The 20,258-nt window shown below is 42.9% G+C and overlaps 1 protein-coding gene across 10 annotated transcripts in view; it reads left to right on the forward strand.

Annotated features, from left to right (window-relative positions):
- Positions 1 to 20,258, forward strand: part of TRPM6 (transient receptor potential cation channel subfamily M member 6) — a 165,920-nt gene that overhangs the window by 113,603 nt on the left and 32,059 nt on the right. For 9 of the 10 annotated variants that reach the window (XR_006820706.1, XM_046022199.1, XM_046022196.1 and 6 more), the window contains 4 exons: positions 2,977 to 3,109; positions 11,741 to 12,882; positions 13,544 to 13,656; positions 19,093 to 19,216. Coding sequence is in view for 9 of the 10 variants with exons in the window: in XM_046022199.1 (XP_045878155.1) it covers positions 2,977 to 3,109; positions 11,741 to 12,882; positions 13,544 to 13,656; positions 19,093 to 19,216 (1,512 nt within the window). In the remaining variant the exon portion in view is untranslated. Of the gene's footprint in view, positions 1 to 2,976; positions 3,110 to 6,613; positions 7,545 to 11,740; positions 12,883 to 13,543; positions 13,657 to 19,092; positions 19,217 to 20,258 lie in introns of those variants that run through there. The other variant, XM_046022205.1, reaches the window with a different exon arrangement.

Below are 20,258 nucleotides of genomic sequence, written 5' to 3' on the forward strand. Positions count from 1 at the left end.
TCTTGTGAACTGAGAGAATTCAGAAAGACAGACTTGGCTTCACTTATGAATCAGAGTCCTGATTCTCTGCTTCCTAATCTGCTGAGAATGGAGATGATTCTGTATGGTTGTTTCACATTTTCAGTTCAAGATGGAGAAATGTGGATTTTCATTTTTCTTTTCTCCTTCTCCTCCTCTCCTTCTCTTTCTCTTCCTCCTCCTTTTCCTCCTTCTTCTCCTCCTCCTCCTCCTTTTTAGTGCTTTAGTCTGCATATTTGGAGATTCTCCTAGTTCATTTTGCTTATCCATGTCTTCACTGCAAATATGACTCCAAGCTAATTGTTATAACAGAACATTTCTTATTGTGGTTTCACAGATCTATTGTAGTTCCTCTCAAGCAATTTCACAGTTGGTACATACAGAGGAAATGCATAAATCCACAAACCTTATCTCAATTCCTACATCCAAAATACCCCTGAAAGCAGAAAGCTTTTTTTCCTCTTACGTTAGAGAGTCATTTGGACAAAAGAGGCGGATGGGACTAATGTGAAGCCATTTATTCTCTTTATCCCTCGTAGCTTGAATATTCATTGATTCTGCTGCAAAAAAACGATGTGTTGGCTTTTAGGTATTGCCGTAGCCTCAGGTAGGGATTTTACTTCACTTATGGCATATTGCACTGTATTACCTTTCTAAATTAAGGAAAACTCTTAATTCTAAAACATAGGAGTTCCAGGAGTTTCAGATAAGGGAGTGTGTGCTGTTTAGACATTTCATGGGGCTCTTAGGCTGCGGGTGTTATTACAAGGTTGAAAGGGTGGGTATGCTTTGGTTTCTGCTGGCAATTGGCTCAGTGAAGTATTTCTCTCTTTTCAAGTCACTTTGGAGTTGTACTTTTCCTTTCCACCCTCCCCAGCTCCTCTGGAGTTAATTTTTAAAAAAGATTTATTTGTTTGTTTTAGAGTTGGGGCTGGGGGGAGGGATGAGCAAAGGGAAGGAGAATCCGAAGCAGGCTCTATACTGAGTGCGGAGCCCAATGCTGAGCTTTCTCTCCCGTGACCCTGAGATTGTGACCTGAGCTGAAATCCAGAGTTGGCCGCTTAACTACTTGAGCCACACAGGCACCACACAACCGAAGTTAATTTAAAGGCTTATAATTAACTCTAATTTTTAGGCTTCTCATAGAGAGCCCTGCAGGGCACTAGCTGTGGAACACCGTCAAGCTGTTAGCATGTGAACCAGGTGAGAGATCCTGGAATTGGCTGGAATTTGGCCAGATTTCAGCTTCACTTTCATCTGGGCTTATAGGATGATTCCCGTATATAACTCAAGTAAATTTCTGATGGATAGTGTCCATCCAGAGTTCTGGAATATTCTTGAATTTTTGTGAAACTTCTTCCACTCCGTTAGTGAAGATTGACGTGCGCGTACAGGGCAGCAGTGCCACCTGGTGGAGAGTCACGGGAATGCTCCACAGACGTTAGCCGCGCCTGCCCCTGGAATTGGTCTTTGGGTTGTTAGCGTTCAGGAATCCACAGAAGGATCAAATCACGATAACTGCAAAGTTTCTCCTTCACAAGAGATTCTTTAATGCAAACAGGCGTTTAGAGTTTGTTTTGGGGGGTGGTTATTACTGGATTTTTTTCAGTATCTGATTCTTCCACACCATAAAATCAGAAAACGGTATGTCCTTGAGTTGTGGACATATTTTTATGGCTGAATGTTGTTTTCTCTTTGCCCTGTTTTTCAACTTAAAATTAATATTTCTGTCTCATTTTATTGGAAAATAAATGTTTGGATTTCTAAGTCTGAGGGAACATTATGGGTTTTTCCCTCATTTAAGTGAAACCACTGAAGGAAGAGAATGCTCCATTTTAAACCTTTTTTGCAGCACCATTCACATATTTTTCAAGTATTAGAAACTTCCTCATGAGCTAATATGTTTTTCTGTTAGATCAGAGTGAGGGCCAAGGTAGTAGATGGGATGGATGGGATCACTGAAGGCTGACACTGATGTGTGTTAGCTCCACAATATCATGAAACGATGTGTCTCTGTGAGTTAATTATAATCATGTCAAGCAAAGTGGAAAGCTTCAGCCTTTGGCTGGCAATAATGCCTCTGTTTCCAGTAGAGTAACTTACACAGTTGGCCCTTAAGCAACATGTGGGCTGGGGTGCCAGCCCTTTGCACAGCCAAAAATCAGTATATAACTTTTGACTCCCCTCAAACTTAGCTACTAATAGCCTACTGTTGACCAGAAGCCTTACTTACCAGAAGCCAGGCAATTAACACATATTTTGGGTATTATTTGTGTTATATACTTAGACATTTAACAAAGTGAGCTAGAGAAAAGAAAAAGGTTATTAAAATCATAAGGGAGAGAAAATACAGTACTGTGCTGTATTTACTGGGAAAAAAACCCCAAACAAATCATAACACTTATAAGTGAGTTTCAGCCCGTGTTGTTCAGGGGTCAACTATATCTACAAACTCAGTGTAACGAAGTGAAGCTTTCTTACACTTGCTGGATTAATTTAACAGAATAGACGTCACCAAACTTGATTGTAACCTATAGTTTGCTTACCAAACAGTTGGCAGGGAAAAAAGACAATCAAATTCTTTCCCCATGTGCATATAAATATAGTGAAGTTTTGTTAATGTGTAGAAACGGTCTAACCTATGAGCATATTGGACAGAAAATGTCTGTTCCACAGGAATCATCTTCAGATTCCCACACCTGTTTATAAGACAATAGGGAAGAGCCAGGTTGGTGTTTTTATTTGTTTCTGCACAGTGCTTCTCCATTAATTGTTTCTGCACAGTGCTTCTCCATTAATATTAGGAATTTGGCGTGACAAGGCAGCTGAGTTTTCTCACACCAGCAATAGTTTATTGATTTTCAACAGCAGTAGAAGAAAAGCCATTCCTACTCCGTATCAGCTTCCTATTAAAGACAAATAATGATTTTTTAAAACATACCATGCTTGTTTACACAGAACTCTACCTGAGTGAGGAGGATCTGAAAAGACTTCATGATTTCGAGGAGCAGTGCGTGGGGATATACTTCCACGAGAAGAAGGAAAGTCTGAATTATAGCTGTGAGGAACGAATCCGAGTGACATCAGCAAGGTGAAAGATACGTACTTTTTCCAGTTCCCCAAAGCTGATTCTGCTACTAGACTGTCTGAAGAAGTAGAAAAATGGACTTTCAAAACCCAGAGGTTTGGGTTCTCTACAGTTCTGTCTGGTAGAGTGTAATATTTCTGTAACGGATATATATTTATTGAGCACCTACTATGTCCCAGATTGCCCTTCTAGTCACTGGAGATGAGTGGTAAATAGGAGACAAGAGTGCCTGCTTTCTTTGGACTTGTGTTCTAGTGTGTGCGGGTAGAGGGGCAAGGGGTGTGGAGGACAAATAATATGCAGAGAAACACATAAAAAGATGTAATTGAATGTCAGGTAAGGAGTGATGAAAAAAATCAATTGCATAAGGGAATAGGAAACAATGGGGAGGGGTCTGCCAGAGTCGGGGGTTGGGTTGGACTCTTTGGAGGGTAGCCTAGGGCAGGAAGGCCACTGAAAAGTTGGAGGAGGAGAGACTTGAGAGAGGCATCCAGGCAGAGACATCTGGTGGGACGGGGGCGCCCCTGGCTGCAGGGGTAGCCAGTGCAGATGCCTGAGGCAGCACGGTGTGTCCACCAATGTCAGGTACGACTGGAGAAAGTTGAGTGCCGGGTGCTGGTTGCACTGGGGAGATGGGGCCCGGTGAGGCTCTCTTATTTTGTTTTCATGCGGGGATAACAAATGTCTATGGTCCTGGGGATGATTCACCAGCAAAGGGAGAAACTACAGGAGGAGAAGCAAGGCAGAGGTTTGTCCCAAGAGAGGGCTTAATGGTGGGCTTCCCCACCATGCAGGGGCCAGGAGAAAGGATGGCCAGTGTGCATGACGCTGCAGCTAGGACGTGGGCGCGCAGTGGTTGAGGCCAAGGTGTCATCGGGCCAGTGCCTGTGGGTGTGCGTGATTTTGGTGGGTGCGGGGATGGGGGTCAGTGCAGGGAGGCCGTTCAGAGGTGTGAGGAAAGAGAAGATGAATTGGAGAGAGTGAATGTGTTCAGAAACACATGGTCAGACCACTGTAGCTCTACCGATAATTGTGGATCCATGGCATTGTGTGGGTACGTGGAAGACTGAGTGTGAGCATTTGCTTTTTTTTTTTTCCATTTATTTTTTTCAGTGTAAGAGTATTCAATGTTTTTGCACAACACCCAGTGCTCCATGCAAAACGTGCCCTCCCTATTACCCACCACCTGTTCCCCCAACTTCCCACCCCTGACCTTTCAAAACCATCAGGTTGCTTTTCAGAGTCCATAGTCTCTTATGGTTCGCCTCCCCTCCCCAATGTCCATAGCCCCCTCCCCCTCTCCCAATCCCACCTCCCCCCAGCAACCCCCAGTTTGTTTTGTGAGATTAAGAGTCATTTATGGTTTGTCTCCCTCCCAATCCCATCTTGTTTCATTTATTCTTTATGCTTTTTTTTTTTTTAAACACAGAATTGTTTTCGTAACCAGAAGCAAGTCAACAGAACTTAAATGCGTTCCTTCATTTTCCAATATACAGGGACTGGACTATAAACTGTTATACCTCATTATGCATGTATTTTTTCTGACGTCCAAACGAATAGACAGTGAATCCTAAAACATGGCGTTCTTTAAAATTGAGTTACGTGGAGAACTCTCCGAATGGCTTGCTATGGGTATAAGTCCTATTTCTGGGCTTTTCAGCTGCTACCATATTATGTAAATATGTATTTAGGTGGCTGATTGAATCTCAGGCCAAATTTTAAATGAGAAAAAAAGAAAAAGGTTTGTGAGCATGCGAATTTTATTTTCCTTAAATAATATCTTTAGGCCAGCGCTTGATGAGCTTCTCTCCCCTTTTCCTCTTCTGCACGTTCTGCCTCCTTCATAGATGTGCTCACCGGTCCTGTGGGCCAGCCTGGCTCTCTGTTTTCTAGGACACGTGCCCAGATAGGAGTTGATGGAGCCGGGTGAAAACCAGTTTCTCCTCTTCCTGGCTCCAAGGGCTCGGGCAAGCTGGCTTTGGGTCTTTGTTTTCTTCCTTGTGAGATGCACACAGAAATAGACCTTCCTCTTAGAGGTGCCGTGAGGATGACTTGAGGTGACGTAGACGAAGTAGGTGACGGAATGCTGACCGATAGGAAGGGTTCAAAGAAAGTAAAAACAGGCCTCACAAACGGTGAGTGTGATTTCTTTCTAAATACATCTTTTCTTTTGAGTCTTAAGAAAAGGGGAGTAAATACATAAGATGAGATGACCTCCCTGCCCCAGATAATGAATGGGGCCGAGGTCACAGAGAGCCCCTTACTTCTCCCACTGTGAATGAAGGAAGGAGTTTTAGGTATCAGAGATGGACTGATTGAAGTTCTAGGCAGATTCCTTCAGTTATGGTGTGGATGTGAAGAGTCGGAATTCGAAGTGTGGAGACAGCAGGGGCCAGTGAAGCAGGAGGATGGGACCCAGAGACCAGCCAAGCTAGCCATGGTAGGTTTGCAAGGAGCAATCTTAGCCCACTGGGGCTGTTACAACGAAGTTCCAGAGGCTGGTTGGCTTGCAAGCAGGAGAAAGCTACTGCTCAAAGTTCTGGAGGCTGGGAAGTACAAGGCCAGCACGGCAGCGTCCTTGGGTGACAGCCCCCTTCGGGGTTGCAGACCTCCCTCGTGTCTCCACGTGCTGGAGGGGATGAGGGAACTCCCTGGGGTCTCTTATAAAGACTCCAGTCCCATTCATGAGGGGTCGTCCTGACCTGTACACCTTCCAACAGGCCCCACCTCCTAATCCCATCACCTTTGAGGGTTAGCACGGCAATTTAGGAATTTCAGGGAGATACCGACATTCAGGCCATAGCAGAAGGGATGAGTAAAGACATGTTTAGAAAGAGCAGTTCAGGGGCGCCTGGGTGGCTCAGTGGGTTAAAGCCTCTGCCTTTGGCTCAGGTCATGGTCCCAGGGTCCTGGGATCGAGCCCTGCATTGGGCTCTCTGCTCAGAGGGGAGCCTGCTCCCCCCCTCCCCCCCCACCGCCTGCTGCTCTGTCTACTTGTTTGTTTTTTTTTAAGATTTTATTTATTTATTTGACAGACAGAGATCACAAGCAGGCAGAGAGGCAGACAGAGAGAGAGGAGGAAGCAGGCTCCCTGCTGAGCAGAGAGCCCGGTGTGGGGCTCCATCCCAGGACCCTGGGATCATGACCTGAGCAGAAGGCAGAGGCTTTAACCCACTGAGCCACCCAGGCGCCCCATTCTCTGCCTACTTGTAATCTCTGACTTGTGATTTCTGTCTGTGGAATAAATAAAAATCTTTAAAAAAGGGGGGGGGGGGCAGGGGCGCCTGGGTGGCTCAGTGGGTTAAAGACTCTGCCTTCGGATCAGGTCATGATCTCAGGGTCCTGGGATCGAGCCCCGCATCGGGGTCTCTGCTCCGCGGGGAGCCTGCTTCCTCCTCTCTCTCTGCCTGCCTCTCTGCCTAGTTGTGATTTCTCTCTGTCAAATAAATAAAATATTTAAAAAGGGGGGGGCAGTTCATGAGGGGAGTTAAGGATGGACATGCGGCCACGGGAGAGGGTAGAGACCAGGAAGACTGTCAGACCTGTAGCGGGGGTAATTAGGTGAAAAGTGGCGCCGCCATGATAGAGAAAAAAAATGTGCAAAAGACACGGGGAAGGGGACAAGCAATGAGTTTTAGCTTCGAGTTGATCTCGGGGCTCCTGTTACACATTTAGCCAGAGATTTCTAGAGTCTTGGATGTGAGGCTATGAAGTCCTGGGCAAAGACTGAGCTGGACAAGGAAATTGGGGAGTCGTCTGACCCTTGTAAGAAAGGAAAGGCACGACATTGGAAGCAATGAGGCCCAGGAAGCAAGAAAGGTGAGGAAACTCAGCCGGCTGAGGGTGGGACGGTGATGGGTGCCAAAGCCTGCATAACAGAGCAGGGAAGAAGGGCTCCCGGGGAGGAAGAGCCCGAATCGATCAATCGATCAATCGATCAGAAGAGGAGAAGGACAACTAGGAAGCACCGTGTTCGGAGTCAGAGGGACCTGGTGTGAAACCTGGAGGACCAGACATATACGGATGAGTAATCCAGTAACAGCAATGGTGTTGGTGATGGTGGGACGAACACCATCAGTCTTTGTCTATCATTTTGTTCCTCCAGAGGTTTCCCTTGGGTAGAGGGAGGCGTAGAAGGGCGATGGGTATGTAGCTTCTGAACAGTATTCTGGAGGCGTTCTTGGCTCTAGAATTCGATGACGAAGCCCTCATGTCATTCTTCAGAACATCGTCCATCAGTTTTTCCCTCGTGCTCGAGTGGCCTCCCCAGCCTTCCATTTACACGGTTAGCCTCCGGGAGCTCATCTCTGGGGGGTTCACAACAGAGCCGTGGGGGATCTCGGAGGCAGCTGAGCGAGTTGAAGAGGAAGGGAAAGGAGATGAGGAGATTTGCGCGGTCCCCTCCCCTGAGGAAGAGATCACCTGTATCCTTACAGAAGTAAGTCAGTTGTGAGACGAGAGAAAGAGGAGTACTCAGGCTGTTCTAGGTCTTCCTCTCTCGGGAACCCTGGCTACTTTTTGACCCTAGCGATATTAGCCAGCACTTCCCTGTCTTTGTTCTGTGGAGCGAGGCGTTAGTAGGGTATTTTCCTGTAATCACGTTATATTTGGGAAATGCTGCATTTTATTTTCTTAAAACCATCTCTACACCCAACATGGGGCTCAGACATACAACTCTGAGCTCAAGAGTGGCACGCTGTACCTGCTGAGCCAGCCAGGTGCCCCTGGAAAATGCTACATCTTTTTTTAAAGATTTTATTTATTTATTTGACAGACAGAGATCACAAGCAGGCAGAGAGAGAGAGGGAAGCAGGCTCCCTGCTGAGCAGAGCGCCTGATGTGGGGCTCGATCCCAGGACCCTGGGATCATGACCTGAGCCAAAGGCAGAGGCTTTAACCCACTGAGCCACCCAGGCGCCCCGAAAATGCTACATTTTTAAACAAGTCACACTGTGACTCAGTAGAGTCATCATGGGAGCAGGTCCCGTCATTGTTTTGCTGTGAAACCTTATCGAGGAACATTTGTGAGCACCCCCCAGCACAGGAACTGTTAGTCTAACTCATTTAGCACTTCCCACACCTCGAAGGCCCCGGTGAGAGCTTTGTCTAGATCCCTGCTGAGCTATTCAGCGGTGCCCGAGGGCAAGGGTTAATGCCACTGGATGTGGAGGTAGACTGTCTGGGTTCGAGGCCTCACTCCATCCCCAGCCCCGTGACCGGCCATGTGACCTAACCTCTTGTATGAAAGGGGTAATGGGAATGCCTCCATTATGGGGTCGTTACACAGATTAAATGAAAATAATAAGGCAGAGCCTTTGTAGCATGGCCGGCACAGAGTGAGCCCTCAGTGACTATTGTGATTATCATGACGATTACAAGGATACTTCTTACAATCTTACTTTAAAACATCTTCTCCAAAGACCCACAGTCCCACAGTCAAACAATAACCGTACTGGTCTGCGCTCCACCCTCCGGTCGCACACAGGGGAACCTAAACTTGTAAGAATTGATTCTGTATGTCAGAATGACTGAACGTCTACATTAAGCTGATAGAGTTGGTGGTTGAGGAATATAATTAAAATATGTTTCGCGGGTCATATGCTGTAGGGGAAAAAAAAAATGCCTGTGAAAGCAAGAAGACCCGATGTGAGGGTGACCAGGTTATTTGTCTGACGGGTCTGTATTGTCGCACGTTACCTGTTGCTGTGAATAGTTCCTGGTTTCTATTGTATCCGCTGGAGGCGGCGGCTGCTAATGGAACTTAATGAGCCTTCATTACTGCTGCTCAGACTGTTCTGTTTTTGAATTAGATGAAACAGTGCACTAAATGGAGAGGCTCTAATTAAGCATATTTGGAAGGGAATATACCTATATTTTGTGCTCTTCCCCTCATCATCTCTGCTCATTCTCGTTGTGCAGGTTCCAGAAGGTCAGGAAGCATTTATGAACCCTCTGCTTAGGTACAGAAGTTGAATTCTATAGCGGAAGGAAGAAAGAGAGGGTCCCACCCCCATATAATAAACACAGAAAGTATCACCCCTTTGGTTCTTTGATTCCTGTCTTTGCCAGGCTCCCAGAAAGAGGAGGAGGATTTCTTAATCCGTGTGACATGGGATACGTTCTATGGGGGGGGGGGGGGGGGATAGCGCACACTGTTTTGGGAAACGCTTGCTGCAGCCAAATGCTAAATCCTCAGAGTACGACCACTGCTTCCTCCGGGCCCCACCTGAGACCAGGGATCATTTTTAATTTCTGCCTCTAGTCATGTCAGCCATGAAACTGTTGATGAGATTCCCTTCCTTGCTGGGTTTTTTTTTTTTTCCTTTCTTTTAATCCTTTACTTTATTTCTGCCTATCAAAAATTTTTGTTGAGAATTCGGCCAAAATACTCACTTATCCAAATAAAAGAATAGAACAGGGAAAGAAAAGAAAGAAAAAAATGTCATAAGGCAGAGCACACTGTGAAAATTTCCTTTTTCCCATTTAGTCTTTCATATGTTTTTAATTAAAATTATACAGATTTGGGGGCACCTGGGTGGCTCAGTGGTTAAAGCCTCTGCCTTCAGCTCAGGTCATGATCTCAGGGTCCTGGGATCGAGCCCCGCATCGGGCTCTCTGTTTGGCAGGGAGCCTGCTTCCCCCCTCCTCTGCCTGCTTCTCTGCCTACTTGTGATCTTTGTCTGTCAAATAAATAAATAAAATCTTAAAAAAAACCCAACAATGTAAGTATGACTTTTAATGACTGCCTAATACTGCATAATGTAAAGAATATCTATTTTAGCATAGTGAAATCATAGTCTCTTTGCATACATTGCCTAATTGAATGTCCCAGTGGTGTACCTTTGTTGCCATTGAGTTATTTTAATTATTTGCTAGGCAAAAAAAAATGTTGTTACAATGTAGATGAACTCATTTTAATTTCCATTTCTCTGCATTCCTAATGGGATTGAATATTTTACCATATTTCCTCATCTCTTTTGTTTCATCTTTGTGAATTATCTGTTCCCATCCTTTGGAGTCTTTGTAATTTTTTTTCTGTAACAATTTGTAAAAACTTTCTCTAAAGATTTTATGCCTTTATTAGAGAGAGAGTACATAAGTGGGGGGAAGGGGCAGAGGGAGAAGCAGTCTCCCCACTGAGTAGGGAGCCCAGTGTCTGGCTCCATCTCAGGACCCTGAAATCATGACCTGAGCCAAAGGCAGCTGCTTAACCAACTTTGCCACCCAGGTGTCCCAACAGTTTGTAAAAGCTTTTGATTTTTTTTAAAGGATACAAACACGTCATCACATTTGTTAGAATAATTTCTAACTTACAGTTTATTTTAAAATATTTTATTTATGGGTATGAGTTTGTTTTTATATAAAACCAAATATGAGATATTTTGTAATTTATTATTTTGTTAAGCTTAGAAAGCTGTATTATTTTCCTAGGGCTGCCCTAATGATGTAGCAAATATTGGGTGTCTTATAACAACAGAAATTTATTGTCTCAGAGTTCTGGAGGTTACAAGTCCAAAATCAAGAAGTTGGGAGGGCCATGCTTCCTCTAACGGCTGTAGTGGAGAATCCTTCCTTGCCTTTTCTAGCTTCTGGCATGTACTGGTAATCCCTGGTGTTCCTGGGCTTGTAGACGCATCACTGAAGTTGTAGGGTGGGCTTCTCCCGGTGTCCAAATTTCCCTTTTATAAGGACACCACCCATAGCGGCTTAGATTCTACCCTGATGACCTCACTTTAACTTGATTATCTCTGTAAAGACCATGTTTCCAAATAAGGTCCTCATCTAGGAGTACTGGGGGTTAGGACTTCAACATATCTCTTTTGAGGGGAGGTACAAAATGAAACCCATCCCCATATAGAGATAATTAGATACACAGATAATATTAACCAACATTTCCTTCATTACTTCTCTCTGTCTCTAAGTCAGTTACCATATTTAATTGGATTCTACTTGACATTTAACTTTTGACTTTCATAGCTGAAAATATCTTGTGTTGCTTTTGTGTAAATCAATGGCTGGGCATCGTAATACTGGGTTAAAGTATTCAAAATAATTGTAAAAATTTGCCTCAGACTTTCTTGGAATGTAGGACTCTTAAAATGGGTTTTGTGTGAAGCTTGGGAAACCTCTTTGAACTGTAGACTTGGATTTTTTTTTTAAGATCTATTAATTTTTTTTTCTAATCACATATTTGATGATTAATTCTGTTCCTCTCATTCTGGCTTTTTCCTCAAGATCTCCTTTTCCTATCCAAAATAACATGGTGTTTGTCAGTAGGAGATTTTTGGATATTTGTCATGGGAATTAGTGAACGTATTAATGAATACAATAGGGCTGGTGGATGGAATATTTGAGAGATAACCAGCAGGAAGCTGGACACACGGTTCTGAAATGCTGGAGAGAAATAAGGGCTAGGAAAGTAGATGCGTAGGGTTTCCTCATTGGAGTGGTAGCAGGAATTGTAGGAGGGCGTGACATCACCTGAGATGAGAAGACAGAAGATGACTCACCCAGCTTGGGGAAGCAGCTGAGGCTAGGGAGCCTTCCAAGGGTGGAAATAGGGTGGGAAGAGAGCAAGGCAGGTTCCCACTGACTTAACGTGCTCATTGGTTTTCTTCCTCCCTTTACCATTAGGGTTACAGAGATGTACTTCCAAATGAAAGAAATGAATGAAAAAGTGTGTTTTATAAAGGACTCTTTACTGTCCTTGGACAGCCAAGTGGGACACCTACAGGATCTCTCTGCCCTGGCAGTGGATACCCTGAAATTCCTTTCTGCTGTTGACACCTTACAAGAGGATGAGGCTCTCCTGGCCAGCAGCAAGCATTCGACGTGCAGAAAACTGCCACACAGCTGGAGCAACGTCATCTGTGCCGGGGTTCCAGGCAGCCTGGAGATCTCCGCGGAGAAGAAATACCAGTATTATAGCATGCCTCCTTCTTTGCTGCGGAGCCTGGCCAGAAGCCAGCACACCCCGACAGTGCAGAGGGGGCCCCTGCTCGAGATCACAGACAGTCAGAGAGAGGCTTCGAATGTAAGAGATGAGCAGGAAAAGCAAGAAACAGGAACCGCTTTCATGGCTTCTGGGGTGTCCCTTAACAGGCAAGCACAGCCAAAGCATGGCCAGTTTCTCCTGGTGCCTTCTTACCTCAAGCAAGTGCCTTTTCCTGCACAAATGGACTTACCTCTGTTCAGACCATCCGTGGAAGCTGCTGCAGATGTGCTGGCGGCTGAACAGGTGGCCCAGAGCGAGGTCCCTGTTCGCCTGACTTGGCCGAGCCCAGGTGTCTCAGCTCAGGACTCTGTGCCCAAACCTGAGGCAAAGCACGAGTCATTCGCTCGGACGCCAGCCAGACAAGACAAAGGGGAGCAAGTTCTGCCCACTTTGATTTGCACGTCTCCGCCAATGAAAGTGACCTCCCTCCCTTCCCAAGGCGACAGCGTGGGAACTGGAGGTGGATACGTGAACTGGGCGTTTTCCGAAGGTGATGAAACTGGTGTGTTTAACATCAGGAAAAAATGGCAGACCTGCCTGGCCTCCACTTGTAACAGCGACTCTACAGAGAGCGGTCAAGGCCAGAGGCAGATCCGAGCTAGGTCCCTCTCTCACCACTCATCAAGCTTGGCCCACAGCAGTGACTGCTCAGATGCGGGACGGTGGCTGCAACCAAACCCGTCCTTTTGGATCAGTCCTTTCCGCAGAGATAGGCCCTTCACTCGGAGCCATAGTTTGAGATTCCACAAGGAGGAGAAACTGAAGATCTCTAAGATTAAAAGTAAGAAGTGAACATTTTTGTTTGTTGAAAAACTAAAAATGAAACAAGGTGGGACCAGGGAGGGAGACAACCCATAAGAGACTCTTAATCTCAGGAAACAAACTGAGGGTTGCTAGAGGGAGGGGGTAGGGAGAGGGTGGCTGGGGGATAGACATTGGGGAGGGCATGTGCTGTAGTGAGCGCTGTGAATTGTGTAAGACTGATGATTCACAGACCTGTACCCTGAAGCAAATAATACATTATTTGTTAATAAAAATTTTAGGGGTGCCTGGGTGGCCCAGTGGGTTAAAGCCTCTGCTTTCGGCTCAGGTCCTAATCCCAGCGTCCTGGGATGGAGCCCTGCATCGGGCTCCCTGCTCGGCAGGGAGCCTGCTTCCCTTCCTCTCTCTCTGCCTGCCTCTCTGCCTACTTGTGATCGCTGTCTATCAAATAAATAAATAAATAAATAAATAAATAATCTTTAAGTGCGTATGTATTAAAAGATTAAAAAATTAAAAAAAACTCTTAAATTACTAAATTCTGTGCATTGCTATTATTTTTAAAAAGCTGACCACCTTCGACTGTATCCTCTTTCTCCCCATTCTCAGTCGTCTGTAGAACGAAATGGCTCCCTGAGCAGGCTTAAACCTTTTTTTTTTTTTGCTAACCCTTTCCCTTACAGATCTTTCAAGATCGTCAGAGATAGGGCAGTCAGCATGGATCAGAACAAAAATGCTGATCAAGGATAAGAGGTCGTCAAAGAAAAAGAAGAAAACACAAGGACTGCAGGTGCCGGTAAGTGTGTTTTATGTCGTTGGCCATGGAGGTAGTCGGCCATCTTAGCTCGGTTTCTCTGTAGTGTCTGGTGCCAGGCACGCTACAGGATGGCCCTGGACTGGAAGGAGTAAAGATATAAATTTAAGAGTCATCAGAGAGGATCTGCCACAGCTCATTTATCAGCTCACATGTTCAAGGACACTTGTGTTATTTTCAGTTTTGGGCTATTCCAAACAAAGCTGTTATGAACATTTGTGCATAAGTCTTTGTGTGGACATATGTTTCAGTTTCTCTTTGGTAAATATTTAGTAGTAAGCATGTCAGAGTCATATGGTAAGTATTTGTTTAATTTTAGAAGATACTTCCAAATTGCTTTTCAAAGTGGCTGTACCATTTTACATTCCCACGAGTTTATGAGGAGTGGCTTATGAGCGTTCCAGCGGTCCACGTTCTCACCAACCCTTAGTATGCTGGGTCTTTTTAACTTTAGCATAGCTGGGGGTATGGAGTGGGATCTCATGGTATTTCATTTGCATTTCTGGAATGACTAGTGCTCGGAGGTATCATTTATGTGCTTTTTTGGGTCACCCACATATCATTTTTGGTGACCTGTCTGTCTGAATATTTTCACTACTTTTACAAATTGGGTTGTCTTATTAGGTTGTGAGAGTTTTTCTAGATTTAAGTCCATTGTTGGATATATGTTTTGCAAATATTTTCTCTTGGTGGCTTGCCTTTTACTTTTCATAAATGTTCTTTGAAGTGAATGCATTTTTTATTTTGATGAAGTCCACTTCTTGGTTTGGTTTTTTTTTTAAAGTCTGTGCTTTTTGTATTCTATTTAAGAAAATATGCAAAACCCAAGATCACAGAGATTTTTCTCTCATTTTTCTTCGAGATGCTTCATAGTTTTTGCTGTTATATTTAGTTCTAGTACCCATATTGAGTTAACTTTTATAGATGGAGATAGGTAAGGATTGAAGTCCCTCCTTCTTTTCCTTTTTCTCCCCCTACCCCTTTATTTCTTTGTTCCTTCCTTCCTTCCTCCCTCCCTCTGTTCCTTCCTTGAATGCAAATACCAATTTTTTTCCCTACCATTTTCTGGTAAAAAGGTTGTCTTTCTCCTATAGAGTTGCCTTGACATCTTTGTCAAAAATTAACTGACCACGGAATCCATAATATGGACGGATCTATTTCTGGATCTGTTCTGTTCCATTTATCTGCATGTCTGTCTTTATGATAATAACATACTGTCTTGAATACTGTATTTTATATTAAATACTGAAATCATGTGGTGTAGGTCTGCCAGAGTTTTTCTTCCTTTTCAAAGTGGTGTGTTGTTTTTTTTTTGTTTGTTTTTTGTCTTGTTTTTTGGCTATTCTAGTTTCTTTGCATTTCCACATATATTTAGAATCAGCTGGACAGTTTTTACACAGAAGCCCGCTGGGGTGAGTGGAATCGCTTGGGGACAGTTGGGATCTTAACAGTAATAAGTTTTTGGTCCATGAGCATGCTGTGTCTATAAATTTAGATATTCCTCAATTTCACTCAGTAATATTTTGTAGTTTTCAGTGTACAGTTTTGCTTTTTTTTTTAAGATTTCTTACTCATTTGAGACAGAGAGAGCGCGCGCATGAGCAGGGGAGAGAGGCAGAGGGAGAGGAAGAAGCAGACTCCTTGCTGAGCAGGGAGCCTAACACGTGGCTTGATCCCAGTGTTCTGGGATCCAGTGATCCCAGTGATCTGGGATCATGAGCTGAGATACAGGCAGAGATGCTTAACCATCTGAGCCACCCAGGTGCCAAAAGTGTTCAGTTCTTGCCCATGTTTTTAAAAATGTCTCCCTAAGTATTTGATATTTTTATTTTATTATAAATGTAATTATAAAAAATTAATTTCTGATTATTTGTTGGTGGTAGATAGAAATAAATATGTTTTAAAGATTATTTATTCAAGGGCACCTGGGTGGCTCAGTGGATTCAAGCCTCTGCCTTCAGCTCACGTCATGATCCCAGGGTCCTGGGATCGAGCCCTGAATAGGGCTCTCTGTTTGGCGGGGAACCTGCTTCCCCCTCTCTCTCTGCCTGCCTCTCTGCCTACTTGTGATCTCTGTCTGTCAAATAAATAAATAAAATCTTTAAAGATTATTTATTTGAGAGAGAGGGGGAGAGAATCTTCGAGCACACTCCCTGCTGAGCACAGAGCCCAACACAGTTTGATCCATGACCCCGAGGTCATGACCTGTGCTGAAACCAAGAGTCGGATGCTTAACCAACTGAGCTACCCAGGTGCTCATATATATATAGAAATATATTTTTCTAAAATATTGTTTTTAACACTACAACCTTACTAAACTTGCTAATTTATTTGAGTAGGTTTTGTTCCTTCTATAGAATTTTCTATATAAATGGTCATGTTATCTACACACGAAGATAGTTTCACTTTTCAAATTTACTTTTTACCTTTCAAATCCACGTGTATTTTATCTTTCTTGCCTTATTTCACTGGCTAGAATCTCTAGTGTAATATTGAATAAAAGTGGCAAAAGCAGATATGCTTCCTTTTCTCTGCTCTTAGGAGGAGAAAGCATTTAGACTTTTACCAGTAAATTGATGTTATCTGTAGCTTTTTATGTAGATGCCCTATATCAAGTTAAAGAACTTCCCTTCTACACCGAGTTTCTGAGAATTTTTGTCATTAATAGGGGTTAGCATTTGTCAAATGCTCCTTCTGCACTTCCTGATAAAATCAGATGGTTTTTCCTTTTTCCTATGTTAATATGATTAATTATAATAATTTATTTTATAATGTAGAAGTACTATTTAAATATTAACTCAACCTGGTTAGAATGAAACCTGCTTGACCACGATGTATTATCTCTTTTGTATGCTATATTTATTTTGCTGAAGTCTTACTAAGATTTCTTGCATCTGTATTCTTGAGGAATATTTGTCTATAGATCTCTTGTAATGTCTTTGTCTGATTTTGGTATCAGGGTGATACTGGGCTTAGTGACTGACTTGGGAAGTATTCCCTCTTCAGTTTTCTAGGTGAGTTTGTATAGAACTGATACCATTGCAATTCTTATTATTTGGTAGAATTAACCAATGAAACTATCTTTTTGGGAAAGTTTTTAGCTATAAATTCATTTCTGTAATAGATGCAGGACTGAATATTCAGATTATCTGATTCATCTTCAGTGAGCTTTGTTTGTGTTTTTTGAAGAATTTGTCCATTTCACTTTTGTTGAATTTATTGGCATCTGGTTTTTATAATGTTTTTTTCTTATCCCCTTATTGTCTATGGGGTCTGTAGTGACATCACTTCTCTCATTCCTAATATTTTATATTTTCATTTCTCTGTTTCATGATTAGTTTGGCTACTGGCTTATCTGCTTATTGATCTTTCAAAGAACCAGTTCTTGGTTTTATTGATTTGTCTCTGAATACTCTTTTATTGATTTCTGCTCTTCATTATTTCTTTTGTTCAATTTGGTTTTATTTTGCTTTATTTTTTTTCTAGTTTGTTAAGATAGAAGCTTCAGTCATTGATTTGAGACTGTCTTCTTTTCTAATACAGGCATTTAGTGCTATAAAATTCCCTCTAATCATTGTGTTAACTATATCCCACAAATTCTAATATGTTATGCTCACATTTTCATTTAGTGAATCTTTTTATTTATTATCAGGAAGCTTTAGATCTGAGTTAGTAATTCCATAGGGCTTCGTCTCTCCTGATCTTAATGCCCTGCTTCATTTTTCCGTACAGTAATCTGGATGGATTTTTTAAAAAATTTATTTTCAGTGTAACAGTATTCATTGTTTTTGCACCACACTCAGTGCTCCATGCAGTACGTGCCCTCCCTATTACCCACCACCTGGTTCCCCAACCTCCCACCCCCTGCCCCTTCAAAACCCTCAGGTTGTTTTTCAGAGCCCATAGTCTCTCATGGTTCACCTCCCCTTCCATTTTCCCTCAACTCCCTTCTCCTGTGCATCTCCCCATGTCCTCCATGTTCTTTGTTATGCTCCACAAATAAGTGAAACCATATGATACTTGACTCTCTCTGCTTGACTTATTTCACTCGGCATAATCTCTTCCAGTCCCGTCCATGTTGCTACAAAAGTTGGGTATTCATCCTTTCTGATGGAGGCATAATGCTCTATCGTGTATATGGACCACATCTTCCTTATCCATTCGTCCGTTGAAGGGCATCTTGGTTCTTTCCACAGTTTGGCCACCGTGGCCATTGCTGCTATAAACATTGGGGTACAGATGGCTCTTCTTTTCACTACATCTGTATCTTTCGGGTAAATACCCAGCAGTGCAAATGCAGGGTCATAGGGAAGCTCTATTTTTAATTTCTTGAGGAATCTCCACACTGTTCTCCAAAGTGGCTGCACCAACTTGCATTCCCACCAACAGTGTAAGAGGGTTCCCCTTTTTCCACACCTTCTCCAACACACGTTGTTTCCTGTCTTGCTAATTTTGGCCATTCTAACTGGTGTCAGGTGGTATCTCAATGTTGTTTTAATTTGAATCTCCCTGATGGCTAGTGATGATGTGGATGCATTTTTAAAAGCACCTCAGCTCTTTTTAGAATGAGAAGCAGAAGCAAAGAAAGAAGTATTAAGACAATTATGTAAAATTACCTTCTGCAGGGAGAGATTTAGTTTGTAAAGAAGACTTTTTTACAGGGAAAATGGTATGAGTTGTTGGAATCTTATGAAATATGAATTCAGTGGATTTGTTTTTTGCAATAGTTAAAGTGGCCAGAATTTAACTAAAAGTTGAAACTAGGGTTAGGTACTAATAACTTGTACTTGTTTATTGCTTGGTATTTTGTCAATTTATCACATTTCTTCTCTGTCCTGGTTAGTACATATGGAAGCCATTATTGTTGGCCACCTGTTACTTTAATGACAAAGGGAATGGGGTTCACAGACATTAAGTGATTTACCCAAGTTCACATAACTTCTAAGTGATGGACCTAGAATTCCAGTACAAGTTCTTTTTGGATCCAAGCCTATATTTTTTTGCTCTATGCCATTGTTTCTCAAATTACAGTCTTCTATCAACAGTGATAGCATTATTTGGGAACTTACTGGACTTTCAAATTCTTTCTCCCTCTAGAGCGAATGAATCATGGATCTATGAGGTGGGACCCAGTGGTCTGTGGTTTAGCATATCTTTGACTGATTCTGCTGCACAGTCAAGTTTGACGACTGCTACCCCCTACCCTGGTTCTGTCATGACCACAAATAGTAATCACATGGTGCTTGTGTCCTGCCAGCTTGACTAATGGGAGTTTTGAAAGCTTTCCAGTTGATTCTAATGTGCAGCCAATGTTAACAACCACTGCTACTCACCATAGTACCTCTATGAGTCACATTAATGACTCAGAATGTTTTCAGATTAATGTTACTGGGTTCCAACAATCGTCTTTCTCTCCAGGTCATAAAGGTTGACACCTGCTCTCAAAATGACCAGCTGGATTCAGAACCGGGAGAAAGTAACATCTCAGAAGAAGAGGCCTGCAGCAAGAACTGGCTCACAGTGTCCAAATTTAGTCAGCTAAGTATGTAACAATCTACTCTTGGATCTCAAAAAGTATGGGAAAGTTTCATCACTGTGCTCCCAGACCACTGGTCGTCCCTGCTGTTCTTTCCAGTGGAGATGGGGGAATGAGAGGGTGGCAGTATCCATTTAGAAAAATTACTCTTTTTGATTTTTAATTTTTATGAAAACTATGGAAACTATTCCATTCATTTAATGGAATAGTTGTTGGGATCCAGAAAAATTAAGGATCTGTCAGTTTCATATTCAGAGCTGTTAAATCTGGCTCAGGGAGTTTTCATTTAGTATGATGTATGGAGTGGGGTTGTCTCATGTTATAAATTCTTAAGGTTCATGAGACGTTGATATGGACCCTTACACAGAACTCAGTGGGATGAGTTTGGTTGGTTATTTATTACTATTGACATATAGTATTTATTCCATGGGCAAGTATCCCTTAATGGTGGTTTGTAAAGGAGAAAAGATGGATCAGCTAGCTACAAATGAAAACTATGAGGTAGAGAGTGTGAAATAAGCCTGGACAAGTAGGATAAGGCCGGATTATGAACAGAATTGGGAGCAATGGTCAGAACTTTGAACTTCTTTTGTTACATGGTAAGAGATCATTACCAGCTTTTTTTTTTTTTTTTAATTTATTTTCTTTCACACATTTGAGGTTTATTCTCACGTAGGCGAAGCCCTATACAAATGTTTACGGGCAGCCTCCCATCCAGGGATGCAGGGACTATGTTCCATCCATGTTGGAGCTCTGTCATGCCTCTTCAACGTGGGGCTTCCAAGATCTCTGCAGGGCACCTCCATGGCTGCCATGGCAAGACAGAATGCAGTTAATATCCATATTTTGTTTATCCACTCATCAGTGGACACTTGGGTTGTTCCCCCCTCTTGGGTACTATGAACAATGCCGTTATGAGCATGTGTGTGTGCAGATCTCTTCTTTGATGTGGCCTCTTTATCTTTCATTGTGGAGTTGGTTCTACCAATCTTCAGGTCAATTTTTGGAGGATTTAGGATGCTTTGATAGTTATCTCGTTGTGTTTATG

Source organism: Meles meles, chromosome 11, assembly GCF_922984935.1.
Source record: "Meles meles chromosome 11, mMelMel3.1 paternal haplotype, whole genome shotgun sequence".
NCBI lineage: Eukaryota > Metazoa > Chordata > Mammalia > Carnivora > Mustelidae > Meles > Meles meles.